The 26,244-nt window shown below is 41.1% G+C and overlaps 1 protein-coding gene across 1 annotated transcript in view; it reads left to right on the top strand.

Moving 5' to 3' along the window:
- Positions 1 to 26,244, top strand: part of DCDC1 (doublecortin domain containing 1) — a 282,616-nt gene that overhangs the window by 217,324 nt on the left and 39,048 nt on the right. Inside the window, exons 19-22 of the mRNA XM_063118422.1 lie at positions 12,348 to 12,471; positions 15,607 to 15,788; positions 20,940 to 21,050; positions 22,290 to 22,389. Of these exons, the coding sequence (XP_062974492.1) occupies positions 12,348 to 12,471; positions 15,607 to 15,788; positions 20,940 to 21,050; positions 22,290 to 22,389 (517 nt within the window). The remainder of the gene's footprint in view (positions 1 to 12,347; positions 12,472 to 15,606; positions 15,789 to 20,939; positions 21,051 to 22,289; positions 22,390 to 26,244) is intronic.

The raw sequence follows: 26,244 nt of genomic DNA on the forward strand, positions 1-26,244 counted from the left end.
GGCTGCATTGGATGCTGTACAAATGATCACATTTGTGTTGAATACTCACTCATTTAAATGTCAGCACTGATGGGGCGGTACATCAGTAGAAAAAAAATGAAAAATAAATACACAGCAGCTGAAGACTATCAAATCTGTGGGCACTCTTTAGAGATATATGATCTAATGTGAAAAAATTGCAGATTAATTATCCTTTTTCAAAATGGTAATTGTTTTAGTATCAAACTAGAAAAAAATCTGCAATTTATTTGGAATCAAACAAAAACCAGTAATGTTAAATACGTCATTACATCATTGTGTTTATTAGAAGGCTGCAATTAATTCCGAAGGCTCCAGTGCTGTATAAGATGAAACAAAAGAATGTTCCTATTAATTTTCAAGCAACTTCTTATCCTTTAGATCCATGCAATAAATATAGAGAATGTAGATTACTAATTTTGTTTTGAGTGTCTTGGTACCTAGGCTTTATAGAAAATATTTATGCAATATAGTGCATGAATATCATCAAATAAATATATTTTGATGGGAGTCATATGATATGCTGTATAACCACTTAATAAGCATTGCTGAATTAATCTCAAATGGAAAAATATCTACATTGCACAGATGTATATTTGTGACAGAAATTTCCCAGTGCATCTCAGAATCTGTGAACCTCTTTAGAACATTGTAGCAGTCATCTCATAAGATTTGTTTCTGTCTCTTTATCCTAATTACTTCTGAACTGAGAGTTATGTTAGTTAACAAGTGGCGATTCTGATTTTCAATTCCTGTAAACTGAGGTAGGTATCAAAAGAGAATTTAAGACACATCTTTATGCCTGATATAATGTGGAGATGCAGTGGCTCAAATTTACAGAGGGATGCTAATCTGTATGAGAAATTGAGATTACTAGAAAAACTAAATGCTTCAAAAATAATATCCAAGATTAATACCTTGGTGTGAACCTTTTCATCAAGGAAAACCTGAAGAAAAATAGAGGAAAAACAAAACAAACATACCCTTCCACAGTGCATTGTACCAGAGTGAACAATTTATTAGATGTAAAATGTTTAGCAAACTACATTCATTTACAATTTTTTTTTCATATATACCATACCACACACCCTAGGAAAGCATCCATCATACTCTTTGAAGTTCACCCTATCTCATCCTTCTGCTAAGAGAATACATGTTATCAGCTCCAAAGCCAAACAAACACCAACCACTGTCCCAAAATTATTCAAAATTAAGAAGTACGGATGTAGGAGAAATTACTTTCAAGTCAGTTTTGGTGAGGATTTACCTAGCTCGTGCCTTCTAGGCTGAACACAGACTTGGACGCAATCTGTGTTTGGAGTCAGTGCACTTCTAGGCTTGCAATCAGATTTGTGGGCCAAACAAATGTGCTTGACAGTACGCACACATTTGAAAACTGCACATGAAGAAATGTGTACTTCTGAAAATTGCACACAATTATACTTTAATCAATGGGAGAAGAATGCATACATTTCAAAGATGTGCACAATTGATGTGTATATTTGGGGAAATATGCATAAAAATGCATGGATTTTCATGCGAATCTGAATGAATGTCAAGATGGAATCTGAAGAACTTCCATGAGCTTAAGTTTTGCTGATTCGTGCATCCCTATTAAGATGTTGTATTCCTGGTTGCAGTAGGAACTTCATCATATTGTAATTTCAGTTTAACATCTATATAGTAAAGCCAATTATATCAAGCTATTATATTTGGTATAAAAAGCATTGTTATAGGCAGCCCTGCTTACAGACCAATATTGTCTCCTTAAAGCTCTAATCTTTTCTAGGTAGAACCTTCCCAACCGATCAGCTGGCTAGCTGGAATTGCCCTTGACATCAAATGCTGGGGTTGCTGAGGGCCTAACCTAGAGAAGCAATTTTGGACTGTGATTTTTGCTTCTCAAAGAAACCCAGTGTGCTCTTTGCTTGTAATTATTGAATTAGAAAAATACAGGCCACCAGCCCAAAGAATCAATGAGAAGGCATGTCCAGCGTTTCTCAGGAGAATAGAGCCCAATCTCTACATTTGGGACACCACCTCTACTTGGTAGGGAGTGCATCAATCATGGACCTCTCCAACAGGAGGAACATCTTGCTTTTCCAGACTGGCTTTGACATTTGAGCTAGGAACAGGATTCTTGGTAGAGCTCTATTTCTCTTCCTTTTAAGACCTTTGGTATGTCTACACAAGACTTTTATCCCATGGTCGTCCCTGTGTCTCCACATGATGCACAACCAGGGATGACTCCTCCATTTTCATGGGGTAACTGGTTGCCCAATTACCTTGATTTTGCCCATGGTCCTGGGACCGCCCCAAGACTACGGGAGTTGTGGGCACCCATCCCACCTGGTGGCCACTCGTGAATAAGTGCAGCACCAGAAGTAGGCATAGAGCCACGTGGTGTGGCTCTATGCCCATCAGGGGATGGGATGGCAGGGAGGGGGTTTGGGAGGCAATTTCAGAGGGGACGTTTCCCCCCTTACTTTTTCATTGGAGCAGGGCATCTCTCTTGCATGACCAGCCCTGCTGCTTCCAATTTTTTTTAAACAAAAAAATGGCCGCAACATCCCTGCTTCCTCCCTGGACATTGCATGCCGCATGTGAACCCATGGGGAGAATCTCGCAATCAGCATATCGCAAGATCCTCCCCCCTCCCTCCCTCTACAACCTTAGGTGTAGACATACCCATAGGGAAATGATTGTTGAGGAACTATTCTTCACCTGCCTGCCTTCTCCTGCAGATCCAGATTTTGTGAAGAAGCAACAAGATATGCAACAATGGCAGCTGGGGGTCAAGGCCCCTGACATTAACTTTGGGCAGAGGATTTCACTGCTTCAAAACCAGAGACCTTCAAGATAATCAAAGATAATAATAATAATAATAATAATAATAATAATAATAATAATAATAATAATAATAATGAGATTAGAAACTTCTCACAGTTGCCGTGCTACAGAATACTTCCATGGACACTGCAAATCAGGGTTTGAGCCATTAGCTCATCTTTACTGAAAGTGCTCATAGGCTAAACTATTCGGATTTAGATCTGGGTTTGCAGTCATGTTTGGCCAACTCTCCCTTCCAGGATAAGCCCTGTAAATGGCAGACCTAAACAGCAGCAGTCATTTGGGGCCTTTGGACTATTCTATAAGCCAGGGGAATTGAAAGGTTCCACCTCCACATGGAATTGCTCCAAATATGTTCTATCCCTTTCTTCAGGTTGTCCCATCTTCCAAGATGGTTCTTTTAATGGCCATCACTTCCTCTTAGAGTTTGGTATATTGCCCATTCATAAGGTGTGCCTATCTTCCATGAGAAAACAGTGGTGCATGGATCTACTCCTATTTCTGTGCCAAATATCAGTTTTCTTTTTCATAAGTCTTGGGAACTTGTTTTGCCTAACTTTTACCCCATTTCGGTCCATCCCATGGAAAAGGATTGGCACAAGCATGATGTCAGTGGGGCCCACAAATTCAATCTGGGATAGCTAATATTAGGAAATCAGAAATTATTATTATGTCCTTTAAACCATCATCCATCTCTTGGAAGATATCAGTAGACTGCTCTGCTCAGATTTTCATCATATGCTGATACAGTGGAACTTCTGCCCTCAACATATGCTGCCTTTGCACATAGCGTTCTGCAGAGGATGCTCATTCCCTGAGATATGGCCACTCCAGACACAACCCGCCGGCCCACCCAGAGGCGATGACTGCTTTTCTATATTCCAGATATAAAGACTGAGCCCTGTACTCCAAAGTAAGGAAATGTTGATTTACAGTAAAACCCTGTTCTTGTAAGGGTGCAGAGAGCAGTCTGTCCATCCTGGCACATGTGGGTGAAAGGGAGCAGGCAGGGATGCCTTTTGTCTGTCTCGTCGGCACTGATCATCAGTTCATTATTGGAATACCATCTCTCTCTTCTTCACTGTGCTATACTGCAAACAGTGGACAAAGTAAAATGAAAATGAAAATGAATTCTTATTTACAGGAACATATTTTAAAATCTCAGAGGTTTTTAATTTAGAAAATGTAATTAAAATAACAGCTATTCATCCACATAGAGATAATGCATTTAGTTCAGTGCTCAGTTTCATTATACCAAAACATCCACAGAATTACAAGCCATTTAGAACTGCATGGGCAAGAATAGTGAATAACTTTTCATTGTTTGGCTAACCCAGCATTTCTTTAAACTGTGTGGGCAGCACCTGTCCCCGGAGGCTGATAGCTTCACCTAATGTGCAAGACATGCATAGGTCTTCACTTTCTTATCCAGGAAGGCAGAGTGACAGCAAGAGAGAGGGAGGGAGAGATTTTTTAAATCTACGGGTACAATTGCAGTAGGACTTGTGCATATATCAGTGTGTGACAAAATGCCGCCAGGAAAAACAAAGAAACTATTTTATGATTATTTTATTTTACTCTAACATTGTACGAAATAACATACATCTGAAATAGTTACATTATAAGAAGAGACAGTTTTGATTCTTCTATAAATGAACTTTATTTAACACCTGAGCTGATACAGGCATTTGAGAGGTTTTTTTTAATGATACATATAAAAGGCCATTGCTTAAATATGATTTAAAAAAACTCATATGCACTTGTATAATCCCATGACTACAGTATATGGCTACTTGCTGTCTTAGAGGTAGAGATGCCAGCAAAGTTTACAAGGTTTTGCTTAGTTTTAGAAATGAAATTATGGTCACTCCACCAGAAAGACTACTCCACTGACAATGTCCACTAGTGTGGTATAGTGGCTAAAGTGTTGGACTGGGAGTTGGGAGATTCGGGTTCTAGTCCCCACTCAGCCATGGAAACCCACTGGGTGACTTTGGGGCAGTCACACACTCTCAGCCCAGCCCACCTCACATGGTTGTTGTTGTGAGGATAAAATGGAGAGGAGGAGGAGGATTGTGTATGTCACCTTGGGTTCCTTAGAGGAAAAAAGGCGGGATATAAATGCAATAATAAATAAAAATAATAAATAAAAATAAAATTTAAGAAAAGAAAGACACCGGGAAGAAAGAGCAGTCAATTGGGCTCAAGTGAACATCTGTCACTGTTCCATGGAATTTTGCTGAGACTTGAATGGCTAGGGACAAATTTACACCAAGCAGGATATAACACTTTGAAAGTGGTTTGAAAATGGTCCTGCCAAGGGTGACCATATGAAAAGGAGGACAAGGCTCCTGTCTTTAACAGTTGCGTAGAAAAGGGAATTTCAGCAGGTGTCATTTGTATATATGGAGAACCTGGTGAAATTCCCTCTTTATCACAACAGTTAAAGCTGCAGGAGCTATACTAGAGTGACCAGATACAAAATAGGGTAAGGCTGCTGCAGCTTTAATTGTTGTTAATTTTACCTGGTTCTGCATGCATACAAATGAAACCTGCTGAAATTCCCTTTTCTATGCAACTGTTAAAGATACAGGAGCCCTGTCCTCCTTTTCATATGGTCACTCCTGCCTAGGATGTCGAAATTGAGCAAGGCAGCACTGTTACAACACTGATCATCAGTTCAGGATTGGAAAGCAGTGCTCACATTGTTGTCTTCTAACAAATCAGCACTTGCCCAGTGTTGTTCATCCTTTCTGGGTAATAGAGTACTTGGACTCCCTTTTTTTAACCCCCAAGAGACCAGCGCTTCACCCTTTCTGTGAAACCTATAGTTTTACTCCTTAGTCATCCCCAGCTGAAATTAACCATGTATAATTACATTTGTTCACATTTGTTCTCTATTAAGGCAAAGGCCTTGCTTTTTCTTCCTTCATTTCCCCTTCCTTGGCTGCCTCCCCACTGTAATAATTTAGAATTGTATGCTCTTCAGGACAGGTATCTGTATCTACTGTTTATCTTACTCTGTAAAACACCTAAACACAGGGATGGCACTACAGTAATAATAATGCTGGACCTACTCTGATCTAGGATTAGAACAAGTATCTTGTCCATCATGTATAGTCTGTAGAGGAAATAGCTGTGTAGCAGGGGCAGCTTAAAATAGTCTGTGGCAGCTTTAAAATAATAAGAAATGGGGGTAACCTGGCATAGTGTTGGAGAGGGGATCATATAGAGTTCAAAGAGCTAAAAAGAGAAAAGAAAGGAAGAGGTCTTGCTTTCATATGGTAGCCTATTTCTGAGAAATATAAATAAGTGGGCCACTGTATTCTTGAAGAAAACGAACAGGTAAATGTGATTTGTCCTTGTCGGTAATGGTATGCAAATCTGCTCATTTTTTCTTACCTGTTTATTAGAAGCATGCTGATCTGGGCTGGTGTTCCCAAAGGTAATTATTACGTAGAATATCATGTTCAGATTATATATTGTGCTTCATTTTATTTCATTATGAGATTTAAAGCAATATAATTGTTAGCTGATAGAAGACAGAAAGGTCAACTTTAATTTTAAGTGTATGTGTGTTGTGGGTTTTTTTAAAAAAAAGCTTATTTCCTTTAACTCTTTTATTCCTTGTGTGTTATTGAATCCAACTTGGAAGCTGTAATACATTGAAAATGGAAAGAAAAGAAATCCTTTGAAGTATTCTGATAAGGAGTGTGTGTGGGGGGGAAATCTTCATTAAGACTTATTGCACTGAGATTTCCTGTGAAGAATCCCAATTATGGAAACAAGGAGGATTGTATGTACTCAGGGGCTACATCTGAAGCTAGAGATGCTGAATAAAGGCCCAAGTGACACAAATCCCAGACCTGCACCCCTTACGTCTGTCTAGTTTTATATTTTGAGCAACTTGTCACAAACACTGTTTAAACGGCACTGTGGTATCTTTTCTGTTTCCTGAACTATCTATCTTACTACTTGCCAGTCTGTCTTTCCCGCAAACATACCTGCCATACTTGTCCAGATTCTCAGTTATTTAATTGTTCCTCAGCACTAGTGCTACTATCTCTCTGTTCAGCTCATGGCCATTCCGTTTCTTTCCATTCAATTTTCAGCAGGATTAGCTCCATCATTTCTATTGCGAGAGAGAGAGAGCAGTTATGTTTTGGTAACTTTTAATGTTATTGGTTCTCCACTGCTAGTTAAACATCAACAAAGACAAAGAAAGAGCCACGGAGCTTTGAGGGTGAGAGTGAGGATTTGTAAGATTAGAAATCTGAAGACAGCTGCATCTTTGCAGATATGGAGTTAAGTGTTCATGGAGCATTCACTAGAAGGACACAATATTTCTGCTGGAGCAAGGAAAAACTTGCCTCCATCATTGGCCAAGGGGGTTCCAGTTTCTTGGCCCTTCTCCCTTTCCTTCGAAGCCCTCAATGTTAGATGCTGCCTGGTAGGCAGTGGGTGGTGGCCAAAGGGTAACACCAAGGATAAGAGCAGGAAACACTGCCCAAATAATCCTGGCACTGTATGGACACCATATTTTTCTGTTCCTGATACTACACTTGAATGTGATTGTATTATGCAAATCTTTGGTATACCACTTTATAAAGTATAGGATATTAGTATTCAAAATAAATCAATATTTTCCCTTCCATCATGTTTGCAATGGTGTGCTTCCCTATATAAAGTCACTTCCTGGCCATTGACAAACCATAGTTCAGGCTGCAGGTCTTCAGACTATATTGAGCCATTCCAGCCAGGGAGTGATTAACTTTCTTGTAATGCCTGAAGGTTAAGAACTCCCTTAATGCAACAAAATGGTCATTTGATCAGACCAGAAGAGTCTCAGGGAAACCTGTATTGAGCCCTTCTATGATTTCCACACAACTTGGATGGGTAAGGTGTCTGATTTTAATAGGAGTTCTTCAATGTGCTTGAGTAATCTGTCTTTTATTCCCATGCAGTTATACTTTATGGGGCAATATGACCACAGTAACCCAAGTCCTTAAGTCTCCATACACTGCAAGTACAGGTGGACACAAAGGAATCCATGCTCTGTAGCCAGACAATGCTCTAATTATTATGAGCTGAAGTCTTGGAATGAAAAATTTGTCAGAATTTGACAACCCTTCAAGTCAAATGAGAGCTTAGTAATTTTTTCCTTTCTCATTCCTTTGTTTTCTATTAAAGTTTTAATTCTTCAGAAGGGACTTGAATTGAAGTACAAAAACTTCTACTCGTGACCTAGCAGCCTAAATACTACTGACACTATTGGATAGCACATAGTTTTATAATGAAACCAATTTGTGGGATTCCTGCATTGAGCAGGGGGTTGGACTCGGTGGCCTTATAGGCCCCTTCCAACTCTACTATTCTATGATTCTATGTGGTCCCAGTGTTGCATAATTATTCAGATTGCCACAAATAAAAGAGAGAACATTGAATTGTGTGCACACTTTCCTGGGAAAACGTTCCATTGAACACAGTGGGAAGTACTGTCAAATAAACATGCGTAAGATCATGATATATGCTGGTTTTTTCTGAAGTTTACTCATAAAATTCCATATTTATTTATTACATGTATATACCGTCCCATAGCTTAAGCCAGAGCTTTCCAAACTGTGTGTCGCAACACGTTAGTGTGTCAGCTGTAGTGTGTAGGCGTGTCATGCGAATGTAACGAAAAACCTCTGAGTCTATGTGAAATAAGCAATACCAATCTGTATGTCTCACTGTGAAGATGGCCGGACCGCTCATCACACATAGGCCAGCAAGGATCTGGAAAATGCCAGTAAGGTAGAAACGTCCACCCTTAGTGAGAGTGAAGAGCTGGCAGAAGAACAGGAATAAAGACAACACACTGAAGATGATGGAGAGGATCATCAAAGCTTGGACAGACTGCAGCCATTCATTCATGGATGATGTTGAGCAACGAAATGAACTCAGAACCCCTAAGGTGGTGCAGTTCTGCCAAAGGTCTGTCGTGTACCCATTTCCAACGATCCATTGGCTGACAATTGTAGAAACGAAGAGAAGGACAAGCACGGAAACATAGAGTACAATGATTCCCAACAACAAAAGGAGCATTTTGGCAAAAGTGGTGGATAGCTAGCTCTGTAAAAGTCCGATCCCTCCTGGGCGACTGTCGCTGCTTGCTCCCCCACAGCTAATAATGAGTGCCCCAAAGACGGGTCAGATTCGAAGGCGGGCGCGTCTCTGTCCGAGGAACGAGTGGGCCCGGTAGGGGGCGGGCACTGAAAAGTTTCGCCTTTAAGCAGGAACAACGCCCCAATCGCAATACCAACTTGCATGCATTTTTACACAGCAAAGGTGCCGATTAGTATGGTGCACTAGTATATTCCCCTTCCGTCGTATCCTGTATGCGCACCACGGTCGAGGGATCATACAGGTACTGTGCATGCACAGTATGCATAATCGGGTCGAAACAGCTGATTCCGTGTCACTTCTGGTGACGTGGTTGCACCTGAAGTGACGCATTTGAGAAATTCCATGGGTCCAGTTTTTTGATAGAACACCGTCTCAACCGCCGCTTGATCGCAGCTCGACAAAATTGGCTCAGTGTGAAAAGTCTTGGAAATGTGTGTTATTATCTTGCAAATCATATATTTTTAGAAATATAATGCAAGGTTTTCATGAGATATGTTGTGCCCCCATACATTTCATTATTACAATTTACGTATGTGTCTGTATCTCTTATAAGGGGCTAGTTTAACCTCTGGTTTGCTAGTAAAACTGAATTACTGTGTTGCAAAATGATGCATGTCTAAAAAGTGTGTCATCAACATGAAAAGTTTGGAAAGCTCTGGCCTAAGCTCTCTGGGTGGTTTGCATGGCATGGGAGAAGAAGTGCTAAAATATCGGGAGAAGAACTTGGCTTCAAACGAAAGAACCATAGTCAGTGTTTCCTTTGCTTTTTTATATAGTCAAAGAGATTCATAGCATACCTATTGATTATGGGGTTAAAAAGTCTTGTCACTTTGTTTTAACCTTGCCTTGAGCTTTACACGCATGTTTGAAAAAGAAAGACTTGACAGCTATCTGGGGCAGGAGGACTTCTATTTTACTTCTTTGTTAGGCATCAGGGGTTGGGGGAAGCGATTGTATTAAGGCTCTCTGTAATAAAAGGGAAATGAAATAACATTAAATAGAATTAAATGTGATGCAGCTTTTGAAAACAGACGGCTCTCAGCTGGGCTTCCGTGAATCGCTGTTTCCATCTAGTGGCTAAAAATGAGAAATATTGGGCTTCACATTAGAGCTGATATTGAAAGCAGAGGCAGAAACCAGAAAGTAAAGGAAGCATTGTGAGGGCAGTTACACAGTCATTATATCACTACCTATTAATGCCACTGCAGTTAAAAGTTTGTCAGCTTTTCATTTATAAAACACAGTTTTCAGGGAGCTTGAACTTAGTTATTAAAACTCATACTACGTCGAAACCTGGCAGCTTAATTATTTATTATTATTATTTTATTACATTTATATACCGCCCCCCCAGCCGAAGCTCTCTGGGCGGTTTACAACAATTAATAGCACTTTCAGGAAAAGCCATGTGGTGTACACTGCGAGCGTTTATTAACAATAATGCACAAGAGCTGGCAGGATCCTGACAAGCCTTCTGATGTGCAACTGGATCCCAAACATCCCTTTGCTCCAGATGAAGGCAGTAAATCCCTCTTTCCCTCTCTGATACCAGCAGCAGCCCTATGAACAAAGAAAATATTATCTTTAACATGAGAGAGTACTAAATCACAAAGGTTCTTTATAGCAACAGCTCATTATTCAGAGTATTCCATGAAGCAACACCCACAATTTTAGAGGGACACCTTAAAATCAAGGCACCTATGCAATGACTTGCTGCCTTTAATTTTTTAAAAAAATACTCTGCTCTGAGTCAATGCTGGTGCCAGTGTCCCAGCGCAGAGCACAAAAAAGATTTATCCCTAGTTACCACTACAGCAGAGTGCAGAGTGATGAAAAGGTACCTATTCTGAGGGGCAATACAAGGCAAGTCAGTGATTGGACAGTAACTTCCCTTCTCCCACACTCCTTTGCTTTCTGAGTCCCATCTCTGTAAGTACGAGGCAAACAGAAGATTGGACTGCATTGGCTGGTTGCAATGTGTGTGGTGTTTGTTTTTAAGTCTTCCTTTTGGGGAAGGCAGAGGGGAAATTAATCCTTTGTGGCAGGACCGGCCCTGCCATTAGGCATAATGAACCACCCACCACAGGTGGCAGATGCTGAGCAGTAGCGAGATATTTGGAGGACAGAACTATGTGTGCCACTTGGGTCTTTTCTGCACACCCTAAGCTAGCCTGCTTGCCTCAGGTGTAGTGGAGGATGTCGCACCAGTGCCAGCGTTGAAGTAAGGTTAATCTTTCAGTCTGGTTATGTGTGATGTGGGAAGCACCATCTTGTCTTTCCTTCAGGCAGCAAAATATCTTGGGCCAGTGCTGCTTTGTGGAATAATGGAAGAGAAGGTGTTTGGAGGGTGAGATAAACCCATTCAAGGATAATTAATGTGCAGTGGTCTGTATGGAAAATTAAACTGCTTACATTTATGAAATAGGCATTGTATTACAAAATGCAATGCAATATCGAAAGAGTGGTTTTGGATTTGGAAGATCAAATCTTACCTCTATCTTGTATTCAATTTGTGGCCTAGAATCAATCACTTGTTTCTATCCAGTTCGCCACCCTATTTGCCACAGTGGCCAGCTAGATTCCTCTTAGAAGCTTATAAGGACACAAGGTCAACAGCATTTCCCTGTTGTTTGTATCCAGTATCTGGTGTTCAGGAAGTGTGTGTGTGTGTGTGTGTGTGTGTGTGTATGTATTATGTGTGTGATATGTGATTTCATGATCGTGAGAAAGAAGCCAGAGAAGTCTCTGTGTTGCCATATCTCATGATTTGTTGTCATGTTACCAAGTTCTAAAAATGCGTAAATGTGTTCTAGAAGGTCTTCTGCACACTTTAGCTCTTGGTCATATAATGTGTGACTTGACCTGTAATGTGTGGCATAGCTTATTTTCTTCACCACCACCACCCTCAGCTGGCCTTCAGTAGGGGTTAGGATCACTCTGTTATGGTATTATATTAAGTGCCCAAAGAACCAACTGTAATAGAAGTGGGGTGTAGGATAATTATATACATATTAAAGTAAATTAAGTAGGAGCAACAAGATGAAAGCCAGCAGAGAGAGAGAGAAAACAGCAGCAGCAGAGCATACAGGTACAATATATACAATACAGGTAATATATATTCAGGCTGGAACATGGGTGTTATTATCATGGACTTGAGAATGCAATAGATCTAAGAGAATCAAATAGAGTGGTGTGCAAAAAAAAATTAAAAAAAATTTTTTTAGCCACTTGAAATTACTCCCCAGTGAGAAATGTATTTAAAAAGAAGATAGTTGATACTTCTGATAAGAAAATATACTTCTTTTTGGTTTCAGATGGGCCATTAAACATGAAGGAACAAGTAAGCCTGGTCAGTGGAAACAGTCAAAAGTGGACAATCCTTTATGGAATAAGTTGACCTATATGTGGCCTGTGCTTCCAAATGGAGAACTAAACCAGGTAACTTGATATATGGAAACAGCACACAAATCTGTACATATCTACTCATGCACAGTTAAAATATCTCTGTACGTGCACAGGTTAAAAATATATGCTTATAAATGCACAATACTAGTGTGCATAATATTTGCTATATGAATTGCATGCTAAAAATGACATACTTAATTACTGATGAACCAGAAAGTTTCAGTAAACGTGCCCAAGGCTCCTACCTAGCCAGTGGGACTTTTTACCTTACTTCTTTGAATCGTAGCCTGCATGTCAGTGGCTATGAAATTCTCATCAGCTTCAAAAGTGTCTTGCAATGATGTGTAGGGAGTTGCTGTGTAAAATTAATTCAAATTGCTGCCCAGTAAAACCCAAATTTTGATGTATTTTCAGAAAAAAAATCAATTCTTTGATTCTACAGCAATTGTCATTTATCCCATTTGGTATTTTCCCTCTCAACATGTCACCCTCTCTTTTATTTTATTACCAACCTTATGTTTCTGATTTCTGAGGGTTTTTTGTTGTTGTTATTGGATGGACTAAAAATATAACTATTACCCAAGGACAAATAAACTATCTGTCATGCACAACGCGATCATTTAAATCTCTTTGCTGAAACAAAGTGTTATTTAGCCCATTTTCACTTAGTATTGCATATCAGAAAACCAACTCTAAAACATGACTTGTGCTACCAAGCTGTAGCATATGCAAGTGCTCTGAAATTATTGACAGTAACTCCTGATGATTACCATGTGCATATTATTGTTTCTTGTTCTCATCCATGACTCTAGCTGCTAAAACTAAGCAAGTTTTAATGTAGAAAGTACATTTTCTTCTACATATTAAGGTTTCAGTTGAGATAGAATTGTCTCATGAAGCCTCCCAGGCAACTGAGACATTGTCCCAAAAGCAATCTTCCCAGCTTCAGTTGCTCTGCCCTATCTGAATCCTAGAATCTTTAATACGCACTCATATACATGGACACATAGGCTCAGTACTAGCCCACACTCCCGGAACCTTGGTATCTTACTGACTTGGTCTTTTCCTGCTAACCAGTATGGCCAGGCCGGCATCTAATTTTGGTTGTACTTATTCCAGGTGCTGCCATGCCTCCTTCACAGCTTCCCACCTTCATCTTGCCTCCCACAGAAACTACACACATTTTTGTGTCTCCTCATATGTTTGTGTCTCCTCACATTTTGTGTCACACTACTAGTCACTTAAACGATAAAAAACATGTCGAAGGAGGAGGGTAGGACAAAAGTTCTTCTCCCAATAATAATACTATCTGTCACCAGTACTGTGCCACTGGTGATGACTACCACCTGCCAATGTAAATTAAAGAATGGTAGAAGGAAGTCAAAGCAAACAACCACCATATACTGAACTTGTGATTTTTGGTATGGTTTTGATTGTTAGAGTTATGCAGTGCTACTTCAGTCTATCCAATGAAGTGCTACTTCAGTCTATCTAATAACCATAGGCTATGTGGCATCGGCTCTCAGTCTGACCTAATCCAGTGGCAACTGGGTGAATTGTGGGAAAGTGTTGCATGCTGCTTCTCACATTTGTAGTTCTGTATCAAAGCACTGGACTGGGTGCAAGCAAAGCTTCTGTGTTGAACTGGGGAGGAGGATGTCATTGACGATAGACCTGTAAAGATTGGGAGGAAGAAACAGAAAATGTGATGTAGCAACTGCTTTATTGTAATACACAAAACCCTTATCATGCCAAGGGCTGTTTAGAATATCTACAGATGCTGTTAATATGCCATTTAAATAAGCACTGTAGTTTTCATAAATATATGACAATATTACAAAGGGATTTGTGACTGTGAAATAATCAGTAGAGGCGCTAATAATGAGGTTTGCTTAATGCTAAAATGCCAAGAGTGACTATTGTCAGGCAGTTTTAGTTATGTTTATTCCTTCAGAGATGGAGAAGACAGAATAAAATGGATTAATCAATTGCTCTTAAATATAGATGTGAATCGCCATGATAGCTTAGCACCTACAAATGTCTCTCTTGTGTTTCTGTAATCTTAGAAAGAACCATTTAATAACTTAACTGTTAACCACTGTTGGCTAAATCACATATGCAGAAGAGCTGGTAGAATGCACTTGCTTTTGCAGCTCGTATTCCTTTAGTCTCAGCCTTCCCCCACAAACCCACAATATGAGGATAACTGGTGCTGACCTACCAAGTTGTTTTCAGGATTAATGAAGTTTGCGGGCAAAAGTAGGGAGGCGTGCGGAATAACTAGATGAGACAAGTATGAATGGTATGAAATTAGGGGCATGTTTATTGAAAATCTGCAAAGGGAAATTGGGTAGGCCCCAATCTATGCCAGCAACTAGCTAGGCATTGTACAGGGTGAAACATTCTAGGCCTGCTGAATGGTGTCTGCGAGATCACCACCCCCAGGAGTACCCGTTTTGGGGAGGGGAAGCCTTCTCATGTCACACACACATGGGCCGCAAAACACCGGGTGAGGTGAGGTGTGATGGCCTCACAGGTAACCCTTATTTCCCCACCGGGGCTGCAAAACCCTCAGCAGAAGGCCTCAGGCATCACCTGTCACCAAAACAGTGCCTCAGAATCATCACCATCCCTGATTCCTCCAACGATGCTTGCCCCTCCCAGCCTAAGCCAAATGTGACCAAACGAGAACCGAAATATAATACATTTTCCTTAAGACACTTAAAGTGTGAAGTAGGTGAAAAGATTTGTAGCCCCGGCCAATCAGACTATGAGCCAAAAATTCCTTCTCGGATCCGGATAGAGTGACTGGATGAACCCATAGTGCATGTACAGGGAGAGAGGGAGGAGCAAAGGAAAAGAAGCCAGAGACTGGGCATGGCCAGATAATATTGCCGCAGTTGTCCCACCCCTGACCGTTGGCACGATCTGATCCCTGTCAAAGGGGATTTAGCATGTCTGGCTTCCCACCCACCCTCGCAACGGCCTCCCCACGGCCAGGCAAGCCAGACGCGGCCGGGGGGAGGGAGGGCATGCGTGTGAAGTTCTTTGACTGCTCTAAACTGCTGTGTATTGTTGTTGTTCTTATAATATAAATGGAATATTATTATTATTATTATTATTATTATTATTATTATTATTATTATTATTATTATTATTATTTGAAAGGCTTTTGACTGGCCCATTGAAGGGCTGTTGATTCCAAACAGTCCTCCTTTAAAGAAACCTGCTGGCAAGAAGTCCGACAGCTACATGCCTTTGAGACTGAGGGTTTTGAGAAATGGAGCGCAGGACAAACACAAAGCCGTCTCTGTTCTTGGACCTGACTGCACCTCTGTGTTGAAAAAACAGTAAGAAAATGGCAACTAAGTTTCATAACTGAATAAGCACAGTAACATTTTAGTTTTGTAGAAGTGCATCTTCATTTGTAAATGTAGTACTGCTTTCAACTTTTAATTTTAAAAGCTGTCTTACTCTCCAAAAGTAACTATCTATTTTACTTGGCAGTGGCAAGGGAAGCTAAGTTCACACACTAATTTGACTCCAAGTGATCACATTTGAGAATGCATGAAGTTGCTGGCTGGCCATGGTAACTTGAAGGCATCAGAGATATGAATCAGTCCCCCTATGTGGAGGCTGGATATAGGGCCATCATGATTTACACAGTAATTCTGACTCTTTTTCGAGTGGATGCAGTTGTACAGATCATGACTGCCATGCGTCCATATACAACTAGCACATCCATATTATAATAACTGGCTGCAAACTCACAAGTGACTGCCATGGGTAAGCAAATAGAGCCCAACCACCAATGTCTTTAGAGAAGTTATGAGATTATCATCCATAGGGGGCCTGGGGGTACAGAAATGATGATGATCACAGAATCATAGAATAGTAGAATTGGAAGGGGCCTACAAGGCCATCGAGTCCAACCCCCTGCTTATTGCAGGAATCTACCTTAAAGCATTCCTGACAGGTGGTTGTTCAGCTGCCTCTTGAAGGCCTCTAGTGTGGGAGAGCCCACGACCTCCCTAGGTAATTGGTTCCATTGTTGTACCACTCTAACAGTCAGATTTTTTTTCCTCATGGCTTCCTTTAACTTGAGCCCATTATTCCTTGTCCTGCACTCTGGGAGGATCGAGAAGAGATCCTGACCTTCCTCTGTGTGACAACCTTTCAAGTATTTGAAGAGTGCTATCATGTCTCCCCTCAATCTTCTCTTCTCCAGACTAAACATGCCACATGGATCCATATGAGCAAGAGGGTGTTTTCTGCATAGATCACACTGGACTAGCAACAGTGTGCTCAGCATCCAAGAAATAGGGATTAAATGTGCATCTATATGTAATGCAGTCCCTATGGCTTGGGTGGAGATATGCCTTCCAGTGAGTCTTGTAATGTGATGGTAATGTGCATCTCCATTCACTACATTGAGCCACCACTGCATGGTGCTATTACTGAACACATTATTTGTTGCATATGAGCCTATTGTATGCAGCTATCACTGAACTAATCAGGGCATTGGTCTACAAACTTGAATATATGTTATCTCATCCCACTGTTCATTTGTCATCTCTTGATTTTACATTAACAGGGATGTACTGTTTGGTATCATCAAAGACTAAGCCTTGTGTCTGTCCAATAACCAGAAGGGTGATGTCACACCAAACATAGCTGCCTTGGTTCAGAAATGGACTTGGTTCTCAATTAATGTAACTACTCTATATATTTCTATTAGGGCTGTGCTTCTGTTTGGTTCGGAGAAGTGATAGCGGAGCGGCTTGATTCGCCTCCGACAAAGGCAGAGACGAATCAGGTCGAGGGAGCTGCGGATTGAGGCAAAGCGGTTCACCTCGATCCGGAGCTCCGGATGTGTGGGGGGAGGGTGACTCACCTGGCGGCGGCACCACCGCAGTCCGTGCAGCAACGGCAGCCAGGTAAGGGGGGAGGGGGGCTTACCTGCCTCCGTCGCAGGCTGGCCCTCAGTTGAAGCCCGCGACGGAGGAACGTAAGGGGTTGGGGGGAGTTTTGCTTACCTGGCTCCTCACCACAGTCCATGCGGTGGCGGCGGAGCCAGGTAAGGGGGCAGGGGGGAGAGGGGCTTACCTGCCTCCGTCGCGGTCTGTCATGGGCTTCAACAGAGGCCCAGGCTTGAAGCCAGAAGAGGCCGTGGCCTTCTCTTCCAGCTTCAACCAGGGCCTCAATTGAAGCCCGCGACGGACCGTGATGGAGGCAGGTAAGGGGGCGAGGGGTTGGCTTACCTGGTGGCGGCAGCCATGCGGCGCCGGTGGCAGAGCTGGATCTCGCTCCGTTGAGCAGAGCGGGGGACAGCCGGTTCGTCCCAAACCAGTTTGGGCCCAATCCAGAAGTTCTGGATTAGGCCACAAAGTGGTTCGGGGGGGTCCGTGTGCAGCCCTAATTTCTATCAATTATATTGAAAACTCTGAAGAATATGACTACACTTTTATGTACCCTAAAAATTGACCATAAGGATTTAATTTGATATCAGCTTATTTTAGAAATGGGTATTAACAACACAATTTCAGTTAAATTTCCTTCCCTCATTACTAGGTTTCTGATGTTTTTCTTAGATGTTTTTAAAACTGGATCAAAGATAAATATTTCTCATTTCCATAATCAATTAGAGGTGTGGAGGGACCTCTGTAGTTAAGTAAGAGATCACAAAATTTCTGCATTAACTCATCTCATGCAGAGTATTTGTAAGCTGTAATTTTCAGAGTTTTAGATAGGAACACCATATAAAGAATGGTGAATGGAGTCTTTAATAAAGAATGATGACCAAGCTACCCAGGACTTTTCATCAGCTACAATGGAAGGGTAATGAAGCCTCAGGTAGAAAACAGAGCTGGTGCTTGATGAGGGTTTTCATGCAGCCCAAAACCTTGTTGGATCTTGACCAGCAGACAGCTGCATCACTGAAATATATCACACCACTTATTTTGTGTTGTTGTTGTTGTTATTTACTGGAACCAAAATGACAACACCTTTTATTGTATTAAATATGTAAAAACTAAAATGAAGGAAACTGGAGATAAATTGTAGTATATCAAGGGCCCTTTCAGAGATAATTTGGAATTATGTCCCCAACAGATTACAACAGCATAGCGAACTATTACAATTACATAGTTCCCCTTTCTGCACATTAATGCCCGTAGAGCTTCACTGAACCAGTTTCCATATGAAACTCTTAATTTCTAGTTGGATGACATATTTCTGTGTATATAAATTATATCTATTTGGATAAACCACTTGACAACGGTGAATATTATGCTTGGAAAGAGCAGATTTTATACATTCATTTTATATAGCAAAACTTTGAATATTCATATAGCAGTGAAAAGCTTTGATGTAAAGAATAAGTTAAATACATCGTTTCTCACATTGTTAACAGAGATGTCACCTTTTGACCTTTCTTTTAAGGTTTTTAGAACATCTGATGCTTTTTTGATAATGGTTTAATATTACTTTTTCAGATTGATTAAATACACTTCATACACCACTGAACAATGAGTAGCATTCAGATAGGCTGTCCACTGAGCTGCCTGCAAAAATGATAAAGTTAAAAAAATATATCTTCAAAGTAAAGTCAAGCCTGAAATTGAAATCTTTGACGCATACATCTCATAATTAGTTCTCTCTCTGCCAGATCTAAAATGTGAATATGCTGTTCTTAAAATTATTCAGATCTTTTCCCATAGAAATTTAATGAATGGTATCAGCTTTTTAAAAAGTTTTTCTCTAGATCTGAGGCAACATCTAAAAGTTCCCAGAACTAGCTTTTATGAAATTGATAAATCTCCATTTTAGGTCATGTAAGACTGGTGTGTGTGTGTGCTGCAAACCTCATGCCTGATGAAATGTGCATAACTTCTTCTCCAGCTGGGTTTAATAAATTTGCACACCTGATGTTGGTGTGAGGCCATAATGAGACCGTATCTCCACTGTGGAAGTACAGTACATTAACCAAGTTACGACTTCTCTACACCTGGTCACTTCGATCTTGAGTTTGAAGGGAGAATTGGGCCTGGAAGAAATGTATCCTATCGTGTCCCATTCAAGTCCATTTCAAATGTAAAGTTTGGCATTTCTGTGTAGGACACAGTATATAAATTTCATACAGCTTGGAGTGACATTGGTATACACATCTCATTTACTTGACATAGTGACTAGGATCTCAACAGCTTCTTCAGGCACATTCAAGATTTTGGGCATACCTGATGCTCCCTGTTTGCCGCCACAATTCCCCCCCCCCAATTAAAAGACATTTGGGAAGCTTTTCCCCCCAAATATCACCACTTGCCACCATGTTAAGCACCCCACAATATCAAAGCCCTCAAAATGTTTGTCACTGCACCTAAAGGACAACAAAGGATGTGTCTACCCTAGTCGTTATCATGGGGATCATCTTGGGATCATCCCTGTGCATCCACATGATGCACAGGGGATCCCAGGAACAGGGAGGGATGATCCCTCCATTTCCCTGGGATAAATGGGATGGCATTTAGCTCGATTCTTCCCGCAGTCTTGGGATCGTTCCAAGACTGCGGGAGGTGTGGATGCCCATCCTGGCTTAGTCCCACCTTCTTGCTAGTAAACACAAGGAGCCGGGAACCGGGCATGAGGCACAGAGCTCATCAGGTGCTCTGTGCCCATCGGGGGTGGGGTGAGGTGAGGAGCAGGAGCAGTTGTTTTTATATATAACTTACTTTTCATTGGAATGCGCGTGCATTCATCTGTCTGTAATAAAAAAAATAAAAAATGGCGGGCGCAACATCCGTCCTTCCTCCCAGGATGTCGTGTGCACATTTGGACAAAGGGGAGGATCTCACAATCAGAATATCGTGAGATCCTCCCCCCTCCATCCCCTGGTCTAGACATGCCCCAAATTTCCCCCCTCATCTTCCCATCATCTACAAATGGGATGATGCATTTTGGAGACTGTTTCACTTCAACCCTAAACAGTTTCCACTCTTATTTCCTTCATGGAACTATAGAAAATGTACACATTTGAAGCATCAAAAATTGGAGAGGATTTAAATATAAAAAGGGCAAATAAGTGGATGGATGTTTGAGTGCGCTATACTTGCGTCGTTTGAACTTGTATTGAAGTACAGTAATAGCTGAAGAAGAGCTTATGTGGGAGACAAGCACAAGATTCAAATGCCTGTATAGCTTGTGCAGCTCCCCTACATGAAAGCACAAAGAGCTCAGTGCTGTAGTGTCAGTGTTTTCTAATGTCCAAAGCCAGCATAACTCATAGCAAACACCAGTGATACCTGGAATATGACAAGCACTAAAGTTAACAGTGAAAACGGTGGTTTGGTGAAATTTGGCCAGTAAGTGGAGATTTTGCTGTTGTGCTTTATATTTTTCCATACATGTAATATGATTGATATATATATATATATATATATATGATCTTTTCGTTTTGAAAGTTTTGAAAAGTTCTCAGTTAGATAAGGTTCATTAATTTGCATTAGGAATACTGACCCAGAAAAAGCGCAGAAAGCAAAGAGACCCGCGAAGATGTACGCTGACACAGATTCAGAAAAAGAAATACACCAAACAGAATTTCAGCACTTTCTGGAACGGTAATCAAATCCATATCATAATCTATTGTTTTCTATTCAGACATTTTAACATGCATGTGTTAAGGCTTGGAGGGGGGGGCACCCATTATAACTGACTAATCTCATTCATTGTGCAGGTTATTCAAGTACTATTTCTGCTCACTTATTTAGTGCCATCAGTGCATATGGCACATTTGGAGAGTTATGGGCCCTGGTCAAAAGAGCTTGAAGTCTAAGGATACATTCATACTTTCTTTTAAGAAGCAGTAACTTCAAAACTTATTTCCTCCATCCTTGAATGTAACACCGCACACCACCCACTTTCCCTCTGCTTGCCAGATTCATTGTTTTATGTTATTTTAGATCCCAACACAGGTCACATTGGGCCTGTTGAGACAACACACTAAGCCATGGTTAGGCCACTTTTGCACCAAATGGTTAGTGAGTACGTTTTAACCATGGTCATGTAGTCACCATGGTTAGGAATGGTTCACATGACAGTCTAAGCCATAATGTTTAGCCTGTTCAGGAAACACACTAAACCATGGTTAGGCTGTTAACCCTTTTGCAGCCAATGGTTAGTGACCATGTTTAAACTGTGGTTATGTATCCATTATGGTTAGGAACAGTTCACATGACACACTAAGTCATGGTTTAAATGACCCACTAAACCATAATGTTTACCTCAAAATGTTTAACCACTGTGGCTTGGCGTGTCATCTGAACAAAGTCAATAAAATAATCATAGAAAATTCTGACAACAGAACAAGAATCATCTTAAAATACAGTTCTTAAGTACAGTGATGCAGCTTTAAGATCAGGAATTACAAAGCAGGTATCAACAACCTTAATCCCGTGCTCACTAACAAAACTGCTTCAATTTGGTTGGAACCCAGAAGAGCAAATGCCCCCTGAACAACCCTGTCTTTGTCATTCTGCAAAGATTTTGTTCTGCCATTCTGTACAGCTGAGGGATCACCAGTCTTGAAATTGCTCCCCATGGATAGGATTAGTTATTCCCGGACCTGGAACTATTTTCACTTTAACTTAATAAGGGCTCCCCTGAGATGCTTGGACTTACATGGCTCTTAAGCCATGAACAGGGTAAGCTCCACTTTGGGTTATAGCAGTGCTGGGTTAATTGATATTTCTAATGAGGAGTACAGTTACCCTGTTTATAATGTGCCATTTCCATTCCTTCTAGTGTTGGAGACTTAATGCAAATAGAGCTGTATATGCATGTTTTCGTTTGTTTAAAAGGTGCACCATGGTGTTGCATTTGCCTTTTGCTGCTAGAAGACTGTTCACCGGAAAAGGGGTGGAAATCTTTCTTTTGAAAGACTTGGAAAGAGATCAGTTGGTAAGAAAAATAAAAATGAAATTGGGAGCATTCGTGTTTATTCAGAAAATGCTGTTCCTGTAAAATGAGCTCATGATGATGAATGGCATTGTTTGTTGCTCCAAAATGTTACATGAACCCATGTATTGGGATGTGTTCTGTTTACTTCTTTCTCTTTTGTTACACTTGCCTTTTAGAGAGCGGCTTATTCCAGTCTATCGGGGGGGAAGCTGGCTCACTAGCAGCCCAGCATGAATGCTTACAGGGAACCCCCAGGAATGGGAGACAGTTGCTCTTGCCAGCTACTTATGAGCTGCAATACTCCAGCTTCTGGGTCAATATGAGGCAAGGAAGTCCCCCACCCATGCCCAGCTCAGTTCCAGCTTTTACAATGGAAATATCCCTTATCCATTTTTCCAAAGCAGTGGTAGCATTGCAGCTGAAAAGCAGCTCACAGGGGAAGGAAGTATTGCTGCCTGTGCCTGTTCTTATAGGCTTGCACATTCAGCGGTAATGGTGTCACTGCTGTGGTCCTAGGAGGAATGCATTGGTGGCTGGCTTCCCATGCAAAGTAAGAGGGCACCATAAAATACTCTGGAATGATGATGATGATGATGATGATGATGATGATGATGATGATGATGTTTATTTGTATCCTGCCTTTTGCCCAACGCTGGGCCTCAAGGCAGCCTTACAAAGTTTAAAACATACATTGGTGGTGGTGGGGGAAACAAAACCATAAATGTTTAAAATACACAACAAAATTATAAGACATTAACATAGATGGAGAGCCAGATTATTCTCCAAAGGCCTGCTGGAACAAAAAAGTTTTAGCCTGCTTCCGAAAGCCCATCAAAGAGGGAGCCAGCCTAGCTTCCCCGGGAAGAGAGTTCCAGAGCACCGGAGTAGCCACCGAGAAGGCCCTCTCCCATGTCCCCACCAAGCATGCCTGTGAAGATGGTGGGACTGAAAGAAGGGCTTCTCCAGAAGATCTTAAAGCATGGGCAGGCTCATAAGGGAGAATACGTTCTTTCAAATAACCTGGACCCGAGCCATATAGGAATATGGAATTCCATATGGAATTCATTTAGTTGTGCCATTTCGTCTGTAGTAAACACATGGAATCCACAGAAATTCATTGACTTGCCCCCCCCCCCCTCACACACAAAGCCGACCCCCCCCCCCACAACAGTTCTCAGCCACTTTTCTCATTGAGGTCAATCACTCCTACTGACTTTTATGGGAAATACGTAATGAGCTGAAATCAGGAATTTTGGTGAGATGACAACATGCCTCCTTCCTTACTAGATTGTCCAGTGTTTGTGTAATGGGTATACTATACTGTATTGGGTTTACTATTTCCATATTATTTTCTAATTGCTTTCTTCCTTATTAATCAATGTAACACACTCCTATAGGAGAAATTAAAGGAATGTTAGTTCTCAAGACACTCTTGAATCTAGTGCAAGTAGCAGGAGTTAGGCAGTCTTCGTTTACTTCTCTGACAGAAGAAGTAAAAGTGATGTTCTCTGTCACATTGACAAGAATGTCACTGTTGAATAATTAAGGCTACCCCAAACAGTACTACAAGACAGTACTTTTTATATTTAGACACTAAAATTGGATAGCGGTTACTGAAGACTGTCTCCGTTGCTACTAAACTGGAAAACATATACACGTATCTTGCTGTATCAAGGCCCCTAGGTCTTGGAACAAAGCCTATAACTTTACTAGCAACACACGTTTAACTCAGAGATGGTAAATAATGGATAGCCTCTGCCCTCAGTGAACTATCAGAGTAATAATTGTTATAATGGGAAAGCAGACTACAGAAATAAGTTCTGGGGCCTGTCTTCACGGGGTTTTTCCTTTGGCTTGGGTGTGTTGTGATGTCATTTGCAGCACATGATGTCATAGCCAGCGTGCTCCCAACCAGCCACTTCTACCTGGAAAAGCCACAGTATCGGAGAGTCCTTTTACTCTATTCTTTTTAGTTAGAGCAGCTCCCACATGCTTGCTTTGTAACGTGCCCCTGTGCCTCTACATTAAATCCTGGGTATGCGTTTGATCTGGCTCTGACCTGACTGTGATCTGGCTGCCCCTTCCCCCATTCACTCCTTTTCCTATTTTTCCTCTTGAGAGATGTCTTTGCGCTTCCTTATTGCTGCATTAATTCTGTTCTCTGTTACGGTTTTAGCTCCAAAGCTGCATAGCTCCAGAGTTGGGAACTGCGTTAATTCATTTCTTTGATGTAGTGTCAGAGCTCATGCGATACTTCTTGTAGTGGAGCTTATTTGTACTAGTGGGCTGCTCTCATAGGGAGCCAGTATTGTGGATTAGTTACTTCCCATTCATTATACTGTAGTGGCAGGGGAGGCTGGAGAGGGGCGGCTAACAAGCCCCTCTCCCCTTAATGATGTTGGTTCTACTGTGTGTGTGCTCCCTCCCCCAAACCGGAAGTATGTTTTTTCTGGCACTGAAAAGCTGGGTTTTAGGGATGGCTGGCTCTGCTGTGTACCACTGACAGAGCAAAGCCGATTTCAGCATACTGTGGAGGATAAGAACCTAAGAAGTGCCCTGATGCATCAGACCAAAGGTCCATCTAGTCCAGCACTCTGTCCACACAGTGGCTAACCAGCCATCGGCCAGGGATGAACAAGCAGGACATGGTGCAACAGCACCCTCCCACCCGTGTTCCCCTGCAACTGGTGCACACAGGCTCACTGCCTCGAATACTGGAGAAGGCACACAACCATCAGGGCTAGTAGCCATTGATAGCCTTTGCCTTCAGGAACTTATCCAACCCCCTTTTAAAGCCATCCAAATTGGTGGCCATCACTACATCTTGTGGTAGTGAGTTCCATAATTTAACTATGCGCTGTGTGAAGAAGTACTTCCTTTTATTTGTCCTGGATTTCCCACCAATCAGCTTCATGGGATGACCCCGGGTTCTAGTATTTTGAGAGAGGGAGAAAAATCCACATTCTCCATACCATGCATAATTTTTGTACACCTCTATCATGTCTCCTCTTAGCCTCCTTTTTTCCAAGCTAAACAATCCCAGTTGATGTAACCTTTCCTCATAGGGGAGATGCTCCAGCTCCTTAATCATTTTAGTTGCCCTTTCCACAATGTGCACTCCTCCTGTGCTCATGAAGATGGGGGCCTGGTTTATGAAAGAGAATCTTAAACTGTATATAGGCTTAAATTGCATTTGCAATTTTGCTCAGGGCACACGGCAAGAGAAATAATTTTGACAAACTCAGCTTTTCCTTTGTGGGCAACGGGGAATTAAATATTTAAGCAGGTGTTTAAATGACCAGAGGACGTTTTCTGTCTGTAACAGACATCTATCTCAATCTCGAAGGTGAAAGAACTACTTGCCATTTTAGTGAACAACTAACTGTGTTAAATGTGTGGCAATTTTTACTTTAATATTTATTGGGTCACTATTTCCTTTTTATCCTAGAGATTGCTTGTTTAAATTTTATTATGTAATAAAAGAACTATATTATATTATTACATTTTCATTTAATGTATGCCTTGAAGAAACTGAGAGAAATTAATGACTACTTTTTTATATATATAAAATCTATTCCTGTGGTTAACTTGTAAAGTACTTTGCTACAGGGCTTTATTTTGTTCCATTTTAAATACTTTTTACTTAAATATGAGCCATCTAATTTCAAATAAAGCAGGTTTCTACAGGATACCCTTCGACTTTGTTAATTTTGCTTTGTATTTTTCTGAGGGGATACGGTTGTTGCTTATAGATTTCGATTAATCAAAGTTAACTGTTTTCCCCTCAAAGCTGGCACTGTACTCTGCAACACAAAGTTTTTGGAATGCTTTAGTTAACATTTTCGCTAATAATAT

The sequence above is a fragment of the Elgaria multicarinata genome, chromosome 2 (genome assembly GCF_023053635.1).
Source record: "Elgaria multicarinata webbii isolate HBS135686 ecotype San Diego chromosome 2, rElgMul1.1.pri, whole genome shotgun sequence".
NCBI lineage: Eukaryota > Metazoa > Chordata > Lepidosauria > Squamata > Anguidae > Elgaria > Elgaria multicarinata.